We start from the raw sequence: 24,004 nt of genomic DNA, 5'->3' as shown, positions 1-24,004 counted from the left end.
CCTTGCAGTCTTGTAAAAGCACTGATCTGGGCTGCACGCTATACCCACACAGCACAGCTAAAAGATCAGTTTAAAACCAACAGTAGTTTTCATATAGCCCGATGGCCTTTGGCTCAGGCCCCTTCCAAACACCAGATTCTCACATGTTCCAACAGTTACCGCTCGTGTTTGTTTTACAGACACCACACACCAAGTGCAAATCGCATGGCTGCCACCACAGATCTCACCCCAGACAGTTCTACACAACTTACGGGCAGCAGAATTTAGCCTTAGGCTGAAGGCCAAAAACAGCCTCCCTAGTTGAGCTGTAAGAGAGATTTTACATATGTATATACAAAATACTGAATTAAACAATATTTGGAAGAGCAAGAGATTTGGGGTTACTGCAGCATTACAGGCTTTTGCACAAAAGACAGCACTCACCAGCACCAAGCTCGAGGACACAAGGACCATGGCCAGCCCGGAGCCCAGCACACACACCCACACCAGGTGGAAGTTGCCATCCTGCCCAGTTTACAAAGAGATCGTTACTTCAGCACCTGAGTACTGGCTACACGCCCTGCTTTGTAATCATCTGCAGATAGAACGTGCAGGGAAAAAAAAAAAAACACCAAAATAAAAGTAGTGCAGTTTCTTTACAAGGACTGACACAACAGTAAACTAAAGGCCAACGTTCCAAGTCATGATTTTTTTCTGGGCCATTTTGCCCATCTCTGCAAACTCTGTGAGGGATGCATTGTTACTCATCAAGGCCATTTTGGAAACAAGAGGAAAGGGACTTTAAGAATACACTCAAGAAATCACTAAATGGAGCCCTCAGGAGATGTGCTCTTGAACAGAGGCAAGGTCATTACCTTTATGAATCTGCAGCTCTTATGAATAAACAGAATGCTTCTAAGGAAGCTCTTCTTGTTCCATCTTAACAAAAGGTACATTTCTCATACCATGCCTTCTCACATTTAAAATTGCCTCTCAGTCTCCCTGGGTTTTTGGTTTGTTTGTGCGTGGGCTGACCGCAGCCGTACTGTTTCCATTGCTCTGCAGCTCCCACATGCTTTGTCTCTTTCCACAGCGCTGGGTTGAGATTCATTGTGTGTGCAGGTCAAACACAACCTTGCATTTCAGAGGTCGTGGCGTTACTGCAGGTCACCGCAGCCTTTCCGTCAACATCTCATACTGAGGCTTTTGGGAGCACATAATGCAGCACAGCCAAACAGGAAAGCACAGCGATGAGCCTGGTGAACCTGGCTCATCTGCAGCTGAAGGAAGTGGGTGGGAAGGTTAAACATCTGTACTGCTCTCAGAGCCTGGGAGGGCCTACCTGCTGCCCTCTACATTAGTTTAATACAATAGGACAAACATTATAATACAACAGGGCCAGCACTGTGTGTTGTATTGTGCCCTGGAGTCAAGCTGTGGTTTCTTTATACCTCAGTGCATATACACACACACACACAAGTATGTATATAAGTACACATACTTATATGCATGTTTCTATGTGTATTCATCCATTGTTTAATATATTTCATAAGCATATAATTAGTTTGTATATGAAATATACAGGGAAGTAGGATTTCAAGAGCATTACGTACGCTTTCCTCATAGAAAACTTAAACCTGCCCATTTATTGGATATTCCCTTAGATATATTCAGCCTCCATCTCATCCACAGAAAACGTTTTCACTTGCATTTCTGCCAAGAAATTGAGACCTGTCCTTCAGCAATTGGCAGCATTATCCTGATTATCCATCATCCTGATTTCACAGAATAGGTTGGAAGGCACCTCTGGAGATCACCTAGTCCAGACAGAGACTCAAAGTAGGTTCAGCTAAAGCAGGTTAGCCAGGGCTATGTGCGGTCAGATTTTGACAGTCTCCAAGGATGGAGAATCCACGGTTTGTCTCAGCAACCTTTTCCAAGGGCTTGATCACAAAATAATGAAAAAAGATTTTGCTTAAGTTCAAATGCCCTGTATTTCATTTTATGGCCATTGATTCTTGTCCCCGAGCACCACTGAGAAGCATCTGTCTGTTGTGGAGCACTGTGACCATTTTAGATAACAGGAAATGGATTGTTTGCAGAAGGTTTCTACCTACATAGCAAGACTACTCCACAAGGCCTCTCCAAAGATAACAACCAGTTACACCTAGACTTTGGTCCTGTAGTCAGCAAAGCATCCTAAAAAGGAACTTCCCATCCCTAAAACATGGTAAAAAGATCAGAGAGTTCAACTAAAGAACACACCAAGATGACCAAAGGGAGTCCCAGGACCACCACCACAAAAAGATGGAGCTTGTGCAAGGAGTCAGAACTCTATGTTAATCATTTAAGGGAAGTGTTAAATATGACTTTACTGCCTGGGTAAACCTTTACATATGTAACACAAGTAGCTTTTCATAGAATCATAGAATGGTCTGGGTTGAAAAGGACCACAATGATCATCGAGTTTCAACCCCCCTGCTATGTGCAGGGTTGCCATCCACCAGACCAGGCTGCCCAGAGCCATGTCCAGCCTGGCCTTGAATGCCTCCAGGGATGAGGCATCCTCAACCTCCTTGGGCAGCCTGTTCCAGTGCGTCACCACCCTCTGTAATGTATAAAAGTTGAAGATCTTTTGTGCTAGGTATGCTTGATAGGCAGAACTGATCCCCATGCATCTGGCACTATAATAAAAGAACTCCTGATTCTTAGTACCACATTGGTCTTAAGGAGTGATCCATCAGACTGGCTTTTTTGTCCAGTAAACATGTCTCTGTCTCTCAGTCTTCATGACTCCTTCTTGTCAGTGTGAACACATAGTAAGGTGTCCCTGGGCCTTCTCTTCTGCAGACTGAACAGTGCTAAATCTTTCAGCCTCTTCTTGAACGATGGAGACTTCAGTTCTCATAATCTTCATAGATCTTCATGGATTCACTCCAGTATGTCCGGGTCTCCCTTGTACTAGACAGCCCAGAACTGGACACAATACCCCAGATCAGGCCTCATCAGCACTGAGTAAAGGAGAAGGACTCCCTCCTTCAACTTTCTGGTAATATTCTTAATGCACCTGACTGAGGAATGGCATACTGATGAAGTGTCTTAAGGGAAACCTAATCCTTTGTCTTTGGCATACATGACACAGCACATGCTCCTTTCATTTTGTGTATGCACAAAGAAGACCACAAAACCATAAAGACTACCTTCATCAGTCTTCTAAGAACGCCACCAGATATTAAACTGCAATGGAAGGTAAGTTGGAGAAAAGGAACATGTCCACACAAAGAACCACAGGATATCTGACATCCATACCCATCTAGACAAGCAGAACCTCTAGTCAGTTAAATCTTCATGTCGGTTTTCCAACAAATGAGTACAGAGGAGGTCAATCTAACTTTCTTTTGCTTACCTTCAGGTAACTTTCCACCAGGTCCCATTTCAATTTGATGAGAGAATCAACTATCTGATGAGTCAAAAACCCCAGCATCCCAACTGCTGTTCCAATTAGCCCCATCAGCAGCCATCGATCCCACTCTTTTCTAGAAACAGGAGAACACAGTTATTTCTTGGCCTTTTGCAAAGGGCCATTTGCTGCACTTCTTCTCATAAATACACAGGTTTCACTTTCAGGATCTTCTGATTATGACTCGTGACTGCATGAACAAGAGGCTGTTTCTACCACTGTGTCTCACAAAAGCCCATGCTCACAGAACTCTAACTTCAGGTGAAAGACATTTGGGTAACAAGCATCATTGATTTTTGCTTGTTTTTGTGTATAAGCTGCAATGCAATCTGATGCCATCTCAAAACTCATTTACGAGTATCAGTAATTAAGCATTCAGTAGCACAGAGTTGGCTTAAAATAAATTCCTGTTGTCTTCTTCTGCAACTAATGCAATGACACAGCTTTTATTATGCAAATGTACACATATCTTTATTTCTAGTTTGCATCTTTTGTATCATATATCTCTAATAATAATTATGCACTGGCAATAACTTCAGTTAGTTTAGTCATTTAGGACTAAAGTCACCCAATTTAGATATAAATGCCATGAATTTCAGGAAAAGTCTCAGTAAGGGAACATTCCACAAACCTCTGCAAAGTCTCTTAGAATTGTATTCAGTGAGTTGTAACTTCTTTTTTTTTTTCCATATATTCAATAATTTGTCAAGAGAAAAGGGATAAACACTCAAAAAACAATTTCAAACAAAGGTTGCCTGCTGCTTGGCCCCCTCCTTTCCATCAAAGTATTTTCCTATGTACAGAAACAGCACATAACATTTTCCTTCTGCTAGGAGGCAATCTCCCTGGATTGGCCAAATTTCCTAAAGCTTAGAGGCTGTAACGAAATATAAAACAAGTTTACCCATATGTTTTCTCTTGTAGCCACTTCTTATAAACTCCACTGTGTGAAGGCAAATAATCCAAACTCTCATGGGGTACTGGCTGTTCTCTCTCTTCGCAGTCGTAATAGGCTAAACTACTTCTGTTGATGCCACATTGCCTCCTAAATTCCTGAGGATGAATCAGATCAGGGCCGTGATCTTCTGCCATCAACATCTCCTCTTCACCATCATCTACGTGTCTCCTATAAGAAAAAAGGGATGACATGATGTGGCCTCCAAAACCTTTGAGATGCCAAGAAGAACGATGTGAGCCGACGATCAGTCACCTTGAGACTGAAAGAAAAACCCTATGAGAATGGAGTGACTGTGACACAGAGACGGACTTGTTTGTGTTTGGGGTTGGTTTGCTGTGGCTATGCACAGCCCCAGCACCTCCAATGCAACGAGAACTTGTCTAAGCTGGAGCTCACTGGTGAAGGAGTGACTCAAAGCAGAGAGACCTTAAAGTGTTTCACAGTAACAAGACTATTGCACCTGTTCCTCATGGAATGTTCAGAGGGCAGTGGTGTTTAAGTAATAGGGGCTTTGATTGTTTTAAAGACATGATCACATACTGTGCTTTGGGCTGTCTGGAGATCTTGACCCGATAATATAATCACACAATCAAAAATAAAAAATACTACATTGCTGTGTCATTCACAGTAAAAAACAGGATGAGAACTAATTAAAAAATTGCCTACCTGACTTACTACAATTTGGGTCTTGTACGTCAGGAAGCTTGCAGGTTGGCAGTTGAAAGCAGAAGATTTGTTGCAGGTCACATATTTACTGTAAATAGAAACCTGTTACATGCTGCGTGTTTGCCACCTCCAGGGTGTGTTTTTGGTTACAGAGAGAGGAGAGCAGAAGGCTGCTGCTGCCCTCCAGTTGCTGGCACATGGGTCAGATTGGAAAGGCCTCATGTGAAATAGTGATGAAACATAAATAGCTCCTGGTTGTCAGTTAATGACTGGGAAGTGATGAGAGCTCTTAATCGGGCCCTTTACTTCTGAGATATGGGGGCTTGTATGATGTCATTTTCTAGTTGTATTAGATCATGCTGGTGTACATGTATTGTACAGTTCAAGTGGTGATCTATCCTGATCTCAGCAGCAGCTCCTCACTTGCAGTACCAGATTTCTCAGGCATCCTCTCGTGCACTTAAATTTTAAAAAACAAAAGACTTAAGCATGGGCTTTCAAATATCAGCCCCCAGCTTTTCCCCCTCTCTAATTCACCTAAATCCACCAGTATACATTTCACGAACTCCAGAGAAGCGGTGCACAAATGGGCAGCATCCAAAAACCAGCAGCCGGAGAGCAGAGAGAGATGTGAGCCTGCAGGAAAGCAAAGCATGTCTGCGTCCCAGTGACAGCTCTGCAGAGGACAGCCGTGGCCCTGCAAAATGCACACACGCATTCATGGGACATCCGTTTATTGTTTCCACAAAGAAACTTGAAGACATATTCCTCCTGAATGAAGAAAAATAGTTATTTTCAGAATACTTAGAGGAAGGCAGCAACTACAGATTATCAGTGGGGTCGTAAAAGCATTCTGTACCTGAAATTCCCGTGCTAGAAATATGTAGTGCTTAAAAGCCCCATCAGAATTGGACCCCAAATCTACGTGACCCCAAATCTACGTGTTTTGGCTGTCATTGTGTGCACAGGGGAGCACAGTTAACACATCAGTGCTGAATGTGAGCCTTCATCTTTCCTCTGCAAAGTACCTTGGAGGACGTATTATCAGCCCTATCAAGCGTGCATTAAGATTGCACTGCTTTCTACCACCAGTGTTAATCTCCAAACATCACCCAAGGATATCCCTGCTTAAGCAAGAGCTTCAACGGCTCAGATTTTAGCCTGGCCGCAGGAAACAATGAAGTACATTTCCCAGTGCTGGAAGACAAAATTCCCCAACACGAGAGCAGAGAATCCATGCTGCGCCCAGTGCCCAGGTTTTGCACTCATTGCCGCTGCTCTCCAAACAGCATTGGCGATACAGCATGAATTTAATACCCCCCAGAATCCTACCACTTGTCTTTAAATAGCACAGACATCAAACAGATCCCAACTATTACACTCAAAAGCAGCTGTGCTGCAGCTCACAGTAAAAACCACGCTAAAACACTCCAGCCTAGGAAGGAACAACCCGCTCTCTGTATATCTAGGTAACTACACAATGTCGTTTCCACTGAGTAGAAGCAAGCATATGAAAACTGAGCAAACACTTCATCAGCCCTCAGTTTTCTGCAGACAGAGAACCCAGCGTTTCTGAATGGCACACGGAGTTGTGTACATTTCAATTATAGGAATTCCTTCACTCTCCACTGTCTCCATGTCTTCGGCCACAGGCTTATTAGAGCAGGGGATGTGATTTGTGCATCTGTCAAGCCAAGGGGTTCATGTGTTTGTCAGCATCTGATTTAATACTGATTATTATACAGATATTACAGAATCATCAAGTCATAAATACAGGAAAACATTAGAGATTAATAATTAACATTGTTATGCTGAACAGCACAAGAATTCCTAACAGATAAAATGTGTATTTGAAATGCCGGGAAGAAATAGCTGCTACTTCAAGGAACACGAGCAGTTTAGATTTTATTATTTTAGCAGATTGAAAACAGAAAAGAGGAGCTTCCAAAGCACTACACCAAGCATCCCACTCTAGAAATCATAACCATCACACTACTAACCGAGGTGACAAAGGCTTTGAATACTCAACGTTTAATAGGTAACTTGAATGACAACCCAAGGAAGCAAATACTTATCGTAGCCATTGAATGGCAATATTAAAACCATCGCTAACCAGAAACATGATGACTATATGTTTTCATTTCACATTATTTCAATACTTCAAGTTACAGCACTTAAGGAGTGAAAATATGGCACTCACTTAGCAGGACTTTGCCTTAAATGCAATGACTCGTACATTTGATGCTGACCGTAAGGACACAGCTGTTTGAAATACTGTCAGATAAGACTGTAACAAACCCATCGTTACAGGTAAATTCTGCCATAAGAGGTCATAAGCGTTATCTGTGAATCTTCATACAGAAAAGAAATTACATGAGACAGAAGTCTGAGAAGACACAAAATAAGATGACTGTGATCATCTCCATGAATCCTGAAACGGCAATGCTGTGGCAAGGCGTTATTTTCAAGATTCATCAGCAGTGGAAGGTCCCATAGCTCCAAGTGCCTCACAGCACCCAGACGATCCGGAATCACGCATTTTCTTGAGGCTTCCATCCAGCAAACAACAAACGTGAAGGAACAGCAGGCCAGAATAGGTGGGGGTCAGGGTTACCAGCAACGCGTCCGATATTTTGGCAGATGCAACAAGGATTTAACGCAGACTTTTCTCTTTAATAGCACTGACTTAATTAACTACACGTATACGTTTCACCTTAGGCCCACTGATCGCCAATCAGTCTGATTAACCCGGGATCTCAGTATCACAACTTCCATGCTCTTGGTTTACAGTTCTCTGTAAGAGAGGCGACAAGTTTTGCACACCAAAACCTAAAAGGAACAGAGCCATCTGGTTACTTCTGCCTTATCTCAACATCACCCATGACGTTACCCATTCGTGTCGTTTGGCACCAGTATAAATAATAGAAAGCTTTTAATATTTATCACTATTTCAAAATGGCAAACGCAGAACATCAAGCTACTTGAATGTGGGAGTGCTACTTGGTATACAACACACATGGAATGGAATTTACTGTACATCCTTACAACTGTTCAACTGAGCAGAAGGTACAGATCAATTTAGCGGAAAAAAAAACCCACCAAAGCATTGCAGACAGCGTTAACACCGAGGTAACATAGAACACTGCTGTTTTAAACACTGAATGGAGCACTCAGTCCTATGGAAGCTGATGTCAGATAGTGAAACCTGTTCTTCTGTACTTTTAAAGTTATTTTTAAGGCAACTGAAAAAGCATAATACGCAGTTTCAGGGAATAACTCCAGCACCAAAACAGGTCTTCTGAAGAAAAAAGATTTGTTACGGTAACACATGCAGAATAAGCTCAACACCTCCTTTCCCAGCAGCTGAGAACAGCCACTCCAGGGGCACAACGGCTGCATTTCCAAAAAGCAGAAGCCATTATAAAAGCAGGCAGTAGACAGACACCCTGCCTGTGCCACAGCACCACCGCCAGGCAGGCTGCTCCACCATCCTGCACCAAAACACAGGGGAAACGAACTGTAATAGGTGTTAAGCCCTGAATGACAGCCCCAAAATCTACTGTGTAGGAAATACATTCCCACCAACTCACCATATATTTAAAAATAACCGTGTAAAACAAACACTTGCCTAAATGACTGTTTATTATTATGGTTGATCAAATGAGAGGACGTGCTGACATTTTCCTTTAGGTATCCACTGTACAATAACATTTTGGAGGAGCGTGAATGACGCATTTATTCCACAGTAGCTTTGCCTTGCCAGCTATCAAGTATTCTCAAGATGCTTTTGGGAAGATCTGTGCCATCGAGGAGCACACTTTGCCACCTTCACATCCTTCACTAGATGGGTAAGGCACATTATCACTAATGTGGATGTTTCCATAGGATTGCTTGTTATATCTTAAGGTTTGAAAAGCATGAAAACCACCTTTAGTTTTACTCCTCTATTTCACAACCAACTCTTCCCTCCCTTGAAAAAGCAGCCCACAAGAACTTCAGCAGTGTTCCAGACCACTAGCAAATTAAGGATTTTCACATGCCCCTTGAAGAACAGTTGCAATATTTAGATTCTGAGCTCTGTTCCTCACGCAACTGGCTGAAAATGGTGCTCTGCTTCGCAAGACATGAAAATGCAGTTTTGAGGAGGAAGAAAAGTCAGACATTTGCTAACAGCACATGCAGATCCTGCCCAACCAACACCACACAAATTAAGGAGAGGAAATTTCAAGTGCTGGCACGGAAATTAAGTTACCAAATAGAAACACAACATGATAAAACAAATTGCTGGGCAAACGCTCACCAGACACAGATATTTGCAAAATAATGCAACCCTTCCGGATGAGAGCAAGCAGCTGTGCACTAAAATCTTCCTCATGTAATAGTACAGCTTAGGGAAGGCTTTCAACTTCTTGCGGTAGGCAAAAACACTGTAACATCCCATAAGGAGCTGCATACAGTCTTGTACCAGTGTGAGCAGAAGGGAAATCCAAGACACTTAAGGCCACTGCAGGAGTTTGTTTCAGTCATCTCATGCCCTGGTGTCAGAGTTCAGGTCAGCTCCCTCCACCATTGTTTTTTCCTATGCAAAGTGTGCCTGCTTACAGTTGGATATGTAGATTAGTACAGATACAAACAGATCAAGTACAGACAAGGGTGAAAACTTGATGATGCAGGATGATCTTGTATCGCATACGACCAAGTGATCAACCAGACCTTTTTCATGCTGTCAGTAAGACAGTCTCTTAAGCCACGCAATAGTCTGAGCGTTTCTCATTCTCTCGAGTTTATGCTGCAATTTTCCCCAAAATTCACATCTCGGAACTACAGGAATCCATTATCGTAACTGATTATAGATACCAACGTCAGTGTAACAAAAGATTTAATGGCATCAAAATCATTCAAATGAAAATCAAGTACGAAAACATCGCAGTGCACTTCAACCAAACCACCAAACTGTCACAAACGATACGTCATAGAAATACAGACAAGAGGTAGCTGGCAGCTATAGTTCCGCTAATTCTAGAAGTGCCAAATTTGTCAAGAAAAAGAAAAAAGTATTTAAAAAGATTAAATTTCTCCACTGAAAGCAAAGAACATCTAGTTTATTGCTTTTAGAGGTTCTTTACATGAGAGACTGGCAAAGGCATATCAAACAAAGCTACCTGGCTGTTGATGGCTTTTGATTAAATTCACTTTTTGGAAAGAATAAAACCTTGAATGCAAATAGTCAACTTACTCCCACTGTTAGATGTTCTCACCAAAATAAACCAACACTTACATTTTCCAAGAGGGCTCTCATTTCCAACAGGACACTGTTAGCTTAATTTCTTAAGAGAAATCAGTAACAGAACCCAAACCAATGATCTCACCAGAAAAAAAAACATATTGAAAACACAGACCAACATTTTTAAGAGGCAACAGGCATTCTAACTAGGACGGTGAGGCACACGACACATGAAACGCAGATGGAGATACGATGATCTGTAGTATACGTGTGGCTTTTTTTTTTATTAAAGCTTCCAGAAGATTCTTTTTGTGTATGTGTGTTTGAGAAGTGGCAAAGGTGGAACAGGCAAGAAAAAAAAGGAAAGATGCAAGAATGCACGGATCGAGGTAACGACTGCCAAAGCACGACAGAGACCTGAGAGACTTCAGAAATGCGGACTGAAAACTGCTCAGAGGCCAAGTAAGTCACTTGAAAGTTGTGCTCATCTCTCAAAAGATTCTGGAGGAGAGGCGTAGGGGAGTCTGGTAGGTGAGATATTTGCTTTTGGTTTGAGGAGGGGAGGCTGTTTGGTTCTTTTGTTTTTCTTTACGTGCACAGTGCAAGTTTGTATAAAGAAGTGGTAGTAGAGATGACAGAAGTTACTCTGCAGCAAAAGAAACACCTTGACCTCTAAAGTAAACTAAGCATACAAAACTGGTAAGAAAAAAAAGGTGCACGTAAAACCAGCAGCAATATTATGTTTGGCTTTCCACTACTTTTGCAAGTTACTGTACATATAATACATCACTGTTATAGAAATGGCACAGCCTCAGACACTTTCCACATTTTATTTACATTTTAAGACTAACTTTAATCTCAATCACATATCCATACATTTCCTTTGTTTCACTAAAACTTAAATGCATGGTTTATTAGAACAAAGACTGTAAACAAATATTTGCCATGTCCGATACATGTAACACACAGGAGCTGCTTAACAGAAATTAATCCCCCCATTTTATAAATACAGGTATCAAAACAATCCTGAACATACTTTGTGACACTACTAGTAGTCGGTACCCACACCCTTGCAAAATTAAACAAGATGAGCAACGGTATTCACTGTACCTGCTACTTTAAAACAAATTTTAACTGCAGCTCTTTTACTAAGCAAGATGGATAAAGCATGCCATTTATATTTTGCCTTCTCAAGAGATTATTTTCAGAAACATATATTATTCCACAGCAATCTGACACTTCCTGTCATGCTTTCATCTTGTAAAACCTGAATTCCAATTTTAGGCTATTTCAGGCTTATGCTTAAATGACAGTGCCTTGGTAAGAGAAAAAAAATAATTGTGCTGCCTTTTTCTCCCATAGTGCCTGAAAACATATTGGGCATACATATATTATATATATTCTTACAAATGTCCAGGTCATGTATACCAGCTGAAATTCTTTTAATGTGTGGGTGTTTGCATTGTGAGATTTAATCAAGACATTAACATGAGTAGAAGGTTGTTGTTTTAAGACAGAAGTTTGAGAATCAGCTAAAATTAATTGTTGTAAGTTTGTCCTTCTGGAGGTTGTGGAAGCTTCATATTTTCTTTGGACATCATTAGACGTCTTAGCTCTTGGAGTACAACTTTAATGCTATAAGAATTTTGCCATTTTGCTAACACTGGTATGCTCCGTGCATCCACCTGGAAAGAGAAGAGAGAGTTGTAAGTCATCATGAAATAAAAATAAAAAAATCTCTGCATGAGTTACTGCTATCGACCTAATGGTTCTAAGAGTCTAAACATTCTCTGACAATTTCTCTGTGGCATAAAGTCCCCATGTTCATTACATATTTTATAGGAAAATAAACATACCCTTGCAAACAGATACAGATTCTGCAATAAAACCCATGCAGGTGGATCCCTCCATCTGTGCTGATATTAACATTAGTGAGAACAAAAAGGATAGGGTGAGTGGGAGAGGAAGTCACCAAATGGTTTACTGCTAAACTGGAGCCATACCTTACAAAATTCAATTTTACCAATTTGTTTCAAATGACTCAAGAAAAATCACGTTCATTAGTCCAATATATACATGTGGGTTTTCTTCAGCTCTTTAAAAAGACTGATACACAAGTGTTTGTAGAATACCCCTCTAAAGGAAAATTCCCCTATTATTCCATACTGATATGCAGTGCTTCTGATATACCTGTATGTATATGTATATATACATACGCTAAGAAATGGCCTGAAATACTTGATTCGTGATGTTAAGCTATTTATTAGTTCTTTGCATTGTTCTTACACTGAGTCACTTAATGGAGCTGTGAAGATTACTGTACATCACTTACATGTAGAATTTCCCTATTCATTTATTAAACCTGTGGGATAACTGACACAACCACAACACAACAGAGAGGTTTCCATAGGCATGCACAAGTCAACAACTAAAAGTCAGCTTGTAAACTGTTTTGGCAGCAAATAAGTCCTGGGCACTCAGGCCTGCACAGGGCATCCTAAGATGATCTTAGGGAGCCCACAGCTGTGGACAGCAAAGGAGCCCCAAGGGCAAGAATAGGGCGACTGTACAATACGGAGTTCCACTGCCACAGTAATGCAGGCAGACCATGAGGCTATAAAAGTGCTGAAAAAAATCACTGATTTATAATGTAGGCATCATGAAGCTCCTTTTTACCTTTTCATTAGAACAAAATGCAAAAACAAACAAACAAACTCCACTGGCCTCAGAAAGAATTTTAGCAGAGGCATTTTCTTTCTATATTGTTCAAGTTGAGGCTATTTTCAGAACACCAGAAGATGAGACAAAACCTTTTCTTAAGAGGAAACTCATACCAAAGCTTAACAACACGCTGGTGTAGGTAGCAATATGAACTCTACAAAATTCTCCCTCTCACTAGGCACTTCTTCCCCTAGCAGTGCTACTGTGTATCAGCACTTCAGATGAGCCGTGAAATGTTTGTGGGCCTTCTTCGTGATGTGAAGTGATAGAGGGCAGGATCCTTGATCCAATACACAGCTCAGCACTTCTCATTGCACAAAGAACGTTCTGCCTAGAGTCAGAGCTCCTTATATTGCAGCTGTGTTGGCTAAAGACCTCACATCATCAAACCACAGTATAAAAGGCACTAAGATTAATACATAATTTAAAATGTTTGTAATAATTACAAAAGGAGACCAAAAGGAAAGTTATCTTATGCATCAAGATCATGGCAGTTTGAAATAACCAATGAGTGTATAAGCTTACACAGAAAGGTTGTCAAAGTAACACTAGTCGTAGAATCCTAGAAAGGCTTGGGTTGGAAGGGATCTTAATGATCACCTAGTTTTAACCTCCCTGACATAGGCAGCGTGCTACCCACTAGATCACTAGTCAGACCATCATGGCAATTCCTGAAGTACTTCCTCTTCTTTTGACAGAAGTATTTGCTTTAGTGTGGTAGATAAAAGAAGCAATATCTCAGTAGAATAATCTTTTAACTGCAAAACAGGTTTTATTTCCTAAAAGCAGACTGTTAGATAAATAAAATGGGAAACTCTGAAGAGATCACCGGTGTTACAAATCAGCAGCTCAATCAAATAATGCCTCACCTAGCCCTATTCTATGTTGGGAAGCACAAAGATCCTACAGATCTCCTCCTCTACAGTCCTTCTACGTAAGATTAAAGCAAGACTCACCAGAGTTTGTGTCCAAGCACCTGGACCCAATGAACCAGGAATAATATGATTTAATTTCTAAAGTCAGAACAGTAGATCTCACTACTGAAAATTGTTCCCCATATAGAAAACACAGCAAGAAATGCACTAGACCACTATCACTACTGACAGAGGTCCTCTGGAAATTAAAAAAGTCATCACGATGGTTACGCATCCAGGTAACAGATGAAATGAGTGCTCAGATCATATGTTCACTTTGAATTTTGTAGCAGATGATTAACAAGTTATTTTTCCCTACATGTGTACACAAACATTACCACTTGTTAATACTTCTCTGCAGCTTACCTACTATCCTCTTCTATTCAGCAAAATAGAATAGAACAAAATATGAGTACTCCCTGATTGCTCTGGTCTATGCCCTTTGACAGACCAGTAATTTAAACAACTTCCACAATGGCCTGAAATACCACACTCTCAGTAGCAGAGGAGAAATCACACATCACTGATCTCCCTGAAAACCAGTCATCTCCCCAAGAAAAACAGAGGAAAAGAAGTAAATGAGGCCAAGGACCAGACAACAGCTGCAACAGAAGCTTTCCAGCCAGGAGAAGCGTGCACTTTGGGGGCACAAGCTCATGTGGTAATCTACTGCTTTAGAAGACCACCAGTAGGCCAATATGAGTAAGAACAGAACGGTAGGTTTAGCTTTCAGCAGTTTTAAAAGAGAAAACTTAGTATCTGTTCAGATAAAGGCCGAGTTAGCAAAAAGTAGATGGAAAGGCAGTTGCTCTGGGACTCCCTCAGTGAACATCTGCCTTCAGCCTTTCATTTCTGCTCTCAAAGTATCTTCCGTTTCCTTGATTCTCCTCAACTTTACTTTTTTAGTCTACCCCATGTTTGGGCTCAGCCTCATTTACAGCACTTAGCAATCAGTCATCACTGATGTTTAAACAATGCAGTTCTACACACACTGGCTGTGCTGGAATATGAGAGGGGATCACTTCAAAGTAAGCTTCTTCAGCTTTTCTTTTTGGCTGGGAATTTGTAATAGTAAGCTCACAGACTGTAAACTGTCTTAAAGTTATGAACGCTTTCTGAGTAAAGACTGCTGCAACATAACATTTTGTTGCTGTTTATCTCAAGTCTCTTTTTGCAAGTCACCAACTTTTTTGATGACATCTTGCAGCAGTGAAGATTTTGGCTCAGGAATTGCACTGCAGAATGTATTTCCCATTTAGACACTATGCAATAAATTCACTTTATGAAGAAAAGATATTTGGAAGGCTGACACAAACTATGTAACATTCAAATCACACAAGAGCATCTAAGTAATACTGAAGTATGCATCTGTTATATATAAGAGGAAGAAATTTCTAGATGGCATAAAAGCTAACAGAGCTGAAAACTGCAATCTGAGGAATACTTTATTCGGGGGTACACAACTGTAAATCCAACTTAAAAGGAGAAATTATGTGTATTATTTCACTTAATTACTGGAATCAAGCCAAATAATCTTCCAAGGTGCTGCAAGGTATTGGGTATTTATAATTTTCTCAATAACTTTAGGAAAACTTAAAGCAGCAACAAACTGCTTAGTTTACAATAAACACACTCAAAGCAATAACTGGACCGCATTTGATGGAATTATAGCTGACAGAGGCCCAAGTGAATTTATGGGTAACAAGGATTTCCAGCTGTAAGTTTCTGTGATGCAAATCCTGCAAGACAGCCTGTTAAGAAATACTCTCACAGACTCAAAAAGTAGACATCTCCAAAAGACCATGGGAAAATAAACAGAATGCCAGAACGCAACCTGCGTTTCATCAATACAGGATACAGATTTTTCCAAAAAAAAAAAAAAGACTCCACAGCATTAAGAACAATAATTTAAATACAGTTTTACAACAATGACACCATTAGCACAGAAAAGCATTTTGTCCAGCCCTATAAGCTGTCCATAAGCACTTGGACTAGCTTTTCTGAACTTAGTACCCCAATCCTGTATGCAAACTCAGTAGGTCCACAGGCAAACTGAAAAGCAGAAAACCACAAACTATAACTTGCAAATAAGAAGTGCAATTTTAAGGGGTGATTCAGTGAACCTAAGTTAGGCCTTCTGATACAAAATACTCCTAAAGCAGCCCACTCCTTTTCTACACTGTCCCTTCCTTCCCAAAACAATCAAACAGGAAGTCAAAATATTCCAACTGTCAGTAAGAATAGACTCATTACACATACCTACACTTTAATTGAAAACATAGAACAGTTTAAGACTAGCTTTCTTAGGCTAAAGTTAAACCCAGTACACATCCATCACTCCCCTCCACCATTCACACTTAACTCAAAGGAAATTATTACTCTTTAAGCTCATGCTGGGGACTCTACCTCGAGCAATAACTGACATAATTATTTTGTATACTTTAACGCTGCCAAAAATGTTTTGAGTATTACCATAATATTGTCATGGCAACATTTCTGTTACTGTTTATCTTGGGTTTCTATTCTACAAGTCATCAATATTTTTCATGACATCTACAAGCAATGTGATCAAAAGATGGCCATGAGTGAACAACGAGGCTGCAGAAATATGGATAGCAGAGCTTCTCTGAAGAAGAAACACTGTCATTTCCAATCATTCAAAGTATACAGCAAACCACTTACGATCTACTATACGAAAGAGTGAGAGAGAAGCTTCAGAGAGACAAGGAAATAAAACAGGAAGCAGAAACATGAACTGTTCCAAAGAAGCTGGAGGATGTTTTAGGAGAAGAAAAAGAATCTGAGCTTGTGGCTCAGACAACAGAATAAGCAGCACAAGAGATGGGTTCAAGCCCCAATTTCTTATTTTAACAGATTTCTTCAGAGGCACGGGTCGGGTTATTTTGTCTTCCTGTTAAGGCTATTTTGTCTTCCCATTAAACACACATACATTTTATTCTGCTCTCCAGTATTTTGCAGCAAGCCAGAACATACATGCACAGAACTACTGCAAAGGGACCTCAATTTTGATCAGAATTGCTTTAGAATTTCTAAATTACATCTGGTTCAGAAAAAAATCTTCCCCTAATGTTTAAAAAGAAGCTTTAACGAAAAGCTAAACAGCTTTTATGGTATGCATATACTATCATCCATACTCACACTATAAACAAAAGTTTTTACCTAAACCCCCTATTTTTGAAACAAATGCTTAGAAGATTGAAAATGAAAACCAGAATTTGTCTAGTTTTTTTTGAATTTGGAACTAAGAAAATATGAAGTTATCCCACTCTTAGGAAGAGACCTCTGGGTCCACCTGGCTCAACCCCTGCCCAGAGCAGAGTGCCCAGGTGGCTTCTGAAGACCTCCAAGGAGGAGACCGCACAGCCTCTGGGCAGTCTGTGCCAGTGCTGTCAGTCACACAGCGAAACGCTCCCCGATGTTTAGATAGAACTGCTTCTTATTCTTATCCTTTCCATTAGAAAGGAATCTGTTCAGCACAAGTAAGCTGCCTCTATGTCTTATATGTTTTTTGTGTATTACTTGTCTTATTTGACTTGTATGACTTGCTGTTGTTTGGAGCAAAGCCAATCAAACTCAGCTCCCCATCAGAATTCCAGTTCTGTGCTCTCAAGTGTAAAACATGCCCCCAGTTTATTGGACATCTGGCACAATTCTAGTGAGAATAATGGCAGAACAAGTTAAAACACAAAAAATCAGGACAAAGGGTACATCAAAAATCACATAACAAGTTTTAAATTCATTAGTGCTGCAAACTGTTTGCATTAAAAGTACAACCTAGTCCTACTGAAATCCATGAAACACATACAGTTATGCATCTGCATAGCAAATCCTTCATAAAGTACACTATCTGCTAGAAGCATTGGGGTAAGACTGAATGAAGTTTTGCTGCAAGCTTATAAAGGAATTAGAATCAGATTTTCCTGTAGCAATGACTGAATTTTAGCAGTGCTTTTAAAACCACCAAACTTCCAGACCCAATATTCAGCCCATTTCTCAACAGGCTGAGAGAGTCCAGACTTCTCCATACACAAGCTCCAAGCAGATGGGCTCAGTAAACACAAGCTTTTGGGCTCTGCAGGCCTGAAATTTTGCTTCTGGAAACCAGCAGCTATATTCTCAGGCATGCACAGATGAATTAATGACAACATACTTCTTCACTGATTTGGAATAATACATGTTACAAGGGGAAGGTATGAAAATAATATTATAAACATACCAAAAACTCTACTGCATTCCAGATTGGCAGCTTTGGCTGGTCACAACCTCTTAATAAACACAGATACTGAGATTATAAGCTACAGCTGGAATAAAGAGCAACAGCTGGTTTGTAGATAGCAATTTTAATAAGATCTTCAGATAGAGTTGGGTTGTTGACTATGCAGGAAGAAATTTCAAACCCCCTTTAAACTATTGCTGAGGTGTTCGTTCGCTGCCTTTGGTTGATCAGTACACTTTTAAGACTTACAACAGCTCAAACACACCGCTAAGAATGTAATGTATTGCAAATGGACCTTTAGTATGAAAGTGGTTACCATCTATATTGAAAGACTTTAAGACTGAAGGTTAAAAATAATCTCAGATTTGAATAAATCTACTATAAAGAAAATAAGCATTGAAACACATCAGTTTGTTACAAGGGAGTTAGATCCAAAACATGATTCAGGTAGAAACATTTCCATTTGTAATTAATGGAAATATCAGATAAAGTTTGGAGACTAAAACAAACTTTACTAACTAAACAAAAAATGGTCTTTAGTACAGCATTCCTGTTAGGATAGAATCTAATGTGATTTTTATAAGAGCAATCCATGGAAAATATATGGCTTAAACATTTTTTTTCCGTGCAAAATTAAAATCTTCAATTTTATTTCAGAGAAACAACAGTTTCAGTATTATAAATAATGCTTGTCTCACTGATAAGCCACTGAGAGCCATTAAAATGCTGTAAACACCTAAAGATTTAAATGTGTGCAATAGGCAACCAAAATTTCATTTAAACCAAGTATTTCATACTGTAAAATTTAAATAGGAAAACTCCTTCCAACATGCATAATCCTTATCTGGGATACAAATAGTTTATAGTACAGATTAACAATATGGTTGGTCTTACCATTTCAACTTACCATTCCATTGGAATTATTTATTCCATTCATATTAATTTTAGTTACAAATCTAACTGTAGGAGGTGCTTCTGGATATTTAGGTCCACACTCTACTTTCAGACTGTATATTCTGTTTTCATAGTTTGTCTAGAAAGCAAAAAGACAGACTAATGCATCTTACTGAAAGCTGAATATTCAAAAAATAACAAAAAACAAAGGCAAGAGGAATAAAGACAAAGAAATTTGAAATAATTAAATTCATTATAATTATGTTCTAGCTGATAGTATTGGATTACTAACTGATATCTAACCGTTCGGGTTACATTGATTAGCTGACGAATTTGTATAAATTATTCTACTTACTGACAGTACCATACAAAAGCTTTTAACAGAATATTTTTTTTAATTCACATTTACTCCATTTGCATTGCCAAAGTACTTCTGGCACAGCAGGGAGCTGAGCAAAGAAAATAATCTTAAGAGAAAACACAAAGGGAACAGGAAAGATAAGGGTGAGAATAACCAAACAAAAAAGATGATGAAAATAGTATGTGTAAAAAAAAACATATTCTAGAAGTAGCACTCCAGAAAATATCCAAGACTGCCATTGCAGAGAATTTTTAAGCAAGAAAATACTTCAGAGAGAAATAAAATCAAGAAATGGCCATTTAAAGCTTGGTTTACCAAAGCATTTAAGTTCAGGCAGTGCAATTAAGTGACAGCTCGTTTGCAGAAGGCACCTCTCCAAAATGACCGTGGAAGAGTTCATTAACAGTTCATTCATACCCGTTTCTAAGTATATCTTGAGAAAATCCAATCAGAAATAAATACAATTCTTTTTTTTTCTTGTCCAGTACGATATACATGATAAATGCATCAGCATCTCTACTGGTCACTGATGCACATGCATCTATGCTCCAAAAGGAATATAAACCCAGCTCCTATACAGTGTCTACAGCTAACTTGAACCTGAAGCAAAAAGATGCAACCAAACTTTCAAAAAATACCATCTGCAAGCTGTTCTGCATCAGCCAGCTGCCACTCACTCCAAGTGAGAGATAAACTTGGAGACCTCACTGCACTCTACAACTTTCTGAAGGGAGGTTGTGATGAGGAGGGGTTTGGCCTCTTCTCCCAGGCAACAAACAGGACCCGATGAAATGGCCACAAGTTGTACCAGAGGAGATTTAGATTAGACATAAGGAAAAACTTTTTCTCTCAGAGAGTTGTCAGGGACTGGAATGGCCTGCCCAGGGAGGTGGTGGAGTCACTGTCCCTGGCAGTGTTCAAGAGGCATCGGGATGAGGACCTATGAGATATGGTTTAGTGGCTTGTGGTAGCAACAGTAACGGGAGGACGGTTGGACTAGATGATCTTGTAGGTCCTTTCCAACCTTGTGATTCTGATTCCACAATTCTATGCCACTGAAGGATCCTAACTGTGTCCTGTAATTTCAAGAAGCTACAGAGACAGAGCAGCAACTGGGTCAGAAAGAAACAAAGGGAAGCAGAATACCTTTCCATAAGAAAAATATTTTCTACTGTTATTACCCACTACAAGCTGGAGGCCCAACAAAACTAATCTTGTCCTGCTACAGCTGATATATGTGCTACCACATTTCAGAGAAGAATGCTGTCAGTTATACTGGAAAGAGGACAAAATATACATCCATTGCTCACAACTCTGAAAATTCCTGAGAATGGCACTCATCCACATTCCCTTATTCCAATCCAGGCAGCTTCTCAATTTTGCTGTGTTTTTCCAATCGACACTTAACTGTGAGTTAAAAGCCCATTTTGAGCTCCCCAAAAGTCTCAGAAGCATATTTCCATGGTGAGAAAAATGCTTCCTTTCATTCAAAACAAATTTCTCCTTCCCCTTCCCTGTTGGTTCACCTTGCAAATCAAGTAAGAAAACACTGATAAGGAACTGCTTGCACAGCTCCGGAGTTCAGTATATGAAGAACTTCATGCTGCGGAAAGTATTGGCAACTTTCCCTGTGCTCTGCCAAGCTGCACACTGTCTACCTAACTCAACCAACTTCAAAAACAGCCATCTTCTACAAACCCCAGAATTGGATGTGCTGTTCTTTTCATTGAGGTGCCATCCTGGTTTGAGAGCTGGTGGCTTTTACTATCCGCAGTCTCCACACGCTGAAATTCTTTCTACTGTAAGCAAGATTGCAAGTCTCTAACATGGTCTAGAATATTACTTGCTTGCACTCTTTTACATAGAAAGTCAGAAAAAAAAAGACAATATAATTTTACTAGAATTTAAACTGTATCCCAGTGGTTTGGGGTTTTTTCTTTTGTTTTGTTTTTTGGTTTTATTTTTGTTGATAACAAAAGCCTTTAGCCTCCTACATAATAATCACTTCCTTCAAAGGTGCGTTAAGAATCTGCTTTAGGTGAAACCAGAAACCAGCTGGACAGTTCTGGAAACTACTTCAGATTTTCTTCTAAACAGATTTGAATACTGTGACTCCACAGAACCTAGTATCCAGGCATACCCGTGTTATGTTTATATTTTAAATTGGTCCTGTCTCAAATGTATCCAAGTCTCAGGAGCTCCATACAATTATGCAGATATTCTAAACAGACTGCTGCATGTTACAGCTAATTGACTTCCAAAAGGAGCTTGAATTACATTCAGTGTAACTCTGGAACTCATTATCTTCACTGAGGTCAAATTCTGATCTCAGTTCTTGTCTTGGATAAGTCAATAAGCCCTCCAACACCAAAGGAGGCACAAGACAGTATACATACTCATGTCAACAGTGGAATATGTGCTAACTTAGAGCTACTGGAAGTAAACTCATTTGAAGTCTTAAACAGTGATCCTTTGTATTACATTAACTCATTAGAAAGCTCGCACAAAAGTTACATGTTAGGTGAAGATGTGTCCATTCATACCAGGTAACGCTGATACTCAGACATCAGGGATGATTACATCTCTTGTAGACTTTCAGCACAGATGACATTTCATTGAACTTAAGAGGTCAGAAGGATTTTTTTTTTTTTCCTGTTATTATTTATATGCTTTATCCTATTAGCAGTAACTAACAACTATTTGTTCTTTAGGACTGATTCAAGAAGACTGCATAAATTGCAATACTGAAAGACTATCCGATAAATCTTTGCTACAGAACTGAAACTACTAGGCACATATGTTAAACCATGGAAAGCAATTTACCCTGTTTACTGCACTGTCACTGTAAATTTATGGGCAGAAATGATGGAAATACAGACTAAGTATATTTCTAACTCAGTAAAAAGTGTAAAAACACAACTGGCATAGACAGTTGCAGAAAGTAACCTTTTTCTGTTGGCATTTTGTAGTGCAACATCTTATTGTCACACTTACCCTTGGTGGCCCAATAATCATGCCTGTCCACCTGGTGAGTGTCATATCTTCATCATCCTCAAGGCCCCAGCTTACTGTACCATCACCTACTCCCTTCTGCCCTTCTTCAAGTTCTTCCAACAAGCGAAAATTACGAGGTACTTTAACTACAGAAAAAATGGAAGAATGTAATTAATACTGGTCACATCAACAAAAAGATAAACAATTTCACTGCTTATATATGGTATGCACTGGCAATCCTTGAATGTATTTTCAAAGCATAAGGAACATTTCCTGTCTGAATTTGCTTAGCACTCAAGTTATTCAGAAGCAAGTAACCACTTCTCCAGAAGCCAGTAACCTCTTAAATGTTAGCAATACAAACTGTATAAGAGAAAATAAGGGATTTCTGCTCAGTTTGCCTTGGCTTAATTCAGATTCTCCTATTTCTCTGGCACAGTACTGTTTAGAGCCAAAGCATTTCAAAATCAATTAATTGTCGGTCAGGTTCTACTCAAGTACAATTCAAATTAAATCAATACTGCAAATTGTTCGCAAAAATAATTAAAGAATGCATCACTTAACACAAATGACATTAAAATACGTAAACTGTAAAAGAAAGACTGAAACATTTTCAAATTATTTGATTTAAAAAATAATAATCAATGAAACAGATACTTTAGCAGATACTGAAAAACTAGAAATCAAGTCCCATTTAACACAGTGATTAAGTTGCTGAAGAGAGTTAATGATGTATTCACAACAGAAAATAAAACTGTACTGCCTCTACAGAAAGCCAAGTAATATTGACTTAGCTGAAGTATAATTACTAGATTTAAATGACGATACATGGGGACAGATATTGATAGGTATTAAACAAGTGGAATTGCTTTACATCTCAAACTAAAGTGATATTTCAGTACTGACAGTAGGGAACAAGGCTTGTTAACACTTGCACATGCCCTCACAGCACGCTTTTATTTTCAAATGCACAGTGAAGAGATAGCAATTATTACAACTTCAGTTTTCTTTCAATAAATACTAATTACTAGATACTTTACCTATAGCTTATAGATTTTCTAATACCTACTTTAGCTATAGTGTTTCTAATTTTTTTTTCCACAAGTGTATGTGTTTTCTACCTGTTTTTCACTAGAGAACCTGTTTTGCCATTCAGAGGGACCTCAACGAACTCAAAAGGTGGGCCCATGTGAACCTAATGAGGTTCAACACAGCAAAGTGCAAGCTTTTGCACTAGGGTCAGAGTAATCCCAGATACGTAAAGGGACTGGGAGAAGAACTTCTTGAGAGTAGCCCTGTGGAGAAGGACCTGGGGGTCCCGGTGGATGAAAAACTGAACATGAGCCAGCAGTGCTCTCTTGCAGCTCAGAAGGCCCATGGTATCCTGGGCTCCATCAGAAGGGTGGCCACCAGGGACAGGGAGGTGATTGTCCCTCTTTACTCTGCTCTCATGAAGCCCCATCTGGAGTACTGTGTCCAGGTCTGGAGCCCCCAATACAGGAAAGATGTGGAGCCGTCGCAGAGGGTCCAGAGGAGGGCGACAAAGATGATCAGAGGGCTGGAGCACCTCCCCTACAAAGACAGGCTGAGGGAGCT

The 24,004-nt window shown here is 39.7% G+C and overlaps 2 protein-coding genes across 8 annotated transcripts in view; both read right to left on the bottom strand.

Annotated features, from left to right (window-relative positions):
* Positions 1 to 4,658, bottom strand: part of LOC421108 (chloride channel protein D-like) — a 75,789-nt gene extending 71,131 nt beyond the window's left edge. For both annotated transcript variants that reach the window (XM_015282651.4, XM_040695968.2), the window contains exons 1-3: positions 4,344 to 4,658; positions 3,386 to 3,515; positions 424 to 504 (exon numbers count right to left, since the gene is read on the bottom strand). In XM_015282651.4, coding sequence (XP_015138137.3) covers positions 424 to 504; positions 3,386 to 3,515; positions 4,344 to 4,588 — 456 coding nt within the window. In that variant the 5' untranslated portion in view covers positions 4,589 to 4,658. The remainder of the gene's footprint in view (positions 1 to 423; positions 505 to 3,385; positions 3,516 to 4,343) is intronic.
* A 2,105-nt stretch (positions 4,659 to 6,763) lies between these two features.
* UBE2V2 (ubiquitin conjugating enzyme E2 V2) overlaps positions 6,764 to 24,004 on the bottom strand; it is a 34,743-nt gene continuing 17,502 nt past the window's right edge. For 2 of the 6 annotated variants that reach the window (NM_001397334.1, NM_001031018.2), the window contains 3 exons: positions 22,409 to 22,554; positions 19,067 to 19,192; positions 6,764 to 11,972 (listed from right to left, as the gene is read on the bottom strand). In NM_001397334.1, the coding sequence (NP_001384263.1) occupies positions 11,826 to 11,972; positions 19,067 to 19,192; positions 22,409 to 22,453 (318 nt within the window). In that variant the 5' untranslated portion in view covers positions 22,454 to 22,554 and the 3' untranslated portion in view covers positions 6,764 to 11,825. Of the gene's footprint in view, positions 11,973 to 19,053; positions 19,193 to 22,408; positions 22,555 to 24,004 lie in introns of all 6 variants that reach the window. The other 4 variants (NM_001396688.1, XM_015282591.4, NM_001396687.1 and 1 more) reach the window with 4 other exon arrangements.

This window comes from Gallus gallus, chromosome 2, assembly GCF_016699485.2.
Source record: "Gallus gallus isolate bGalGal1 chromosome 2, bGalGal1.mat.broiler.GRCg7b, whole genome shotgun sequence".
Lineage (NCBI taxonomy): Eukaryota > Metazoa > Chordata > Aves > Galliformes > Phasianidae > Gallus > Gallus gallus.
The sequence above is the reverse complement of the archived record's forward strand: the minus strand, read 5'-3'. Positions and strand labels throughout refer to the sequence as shown.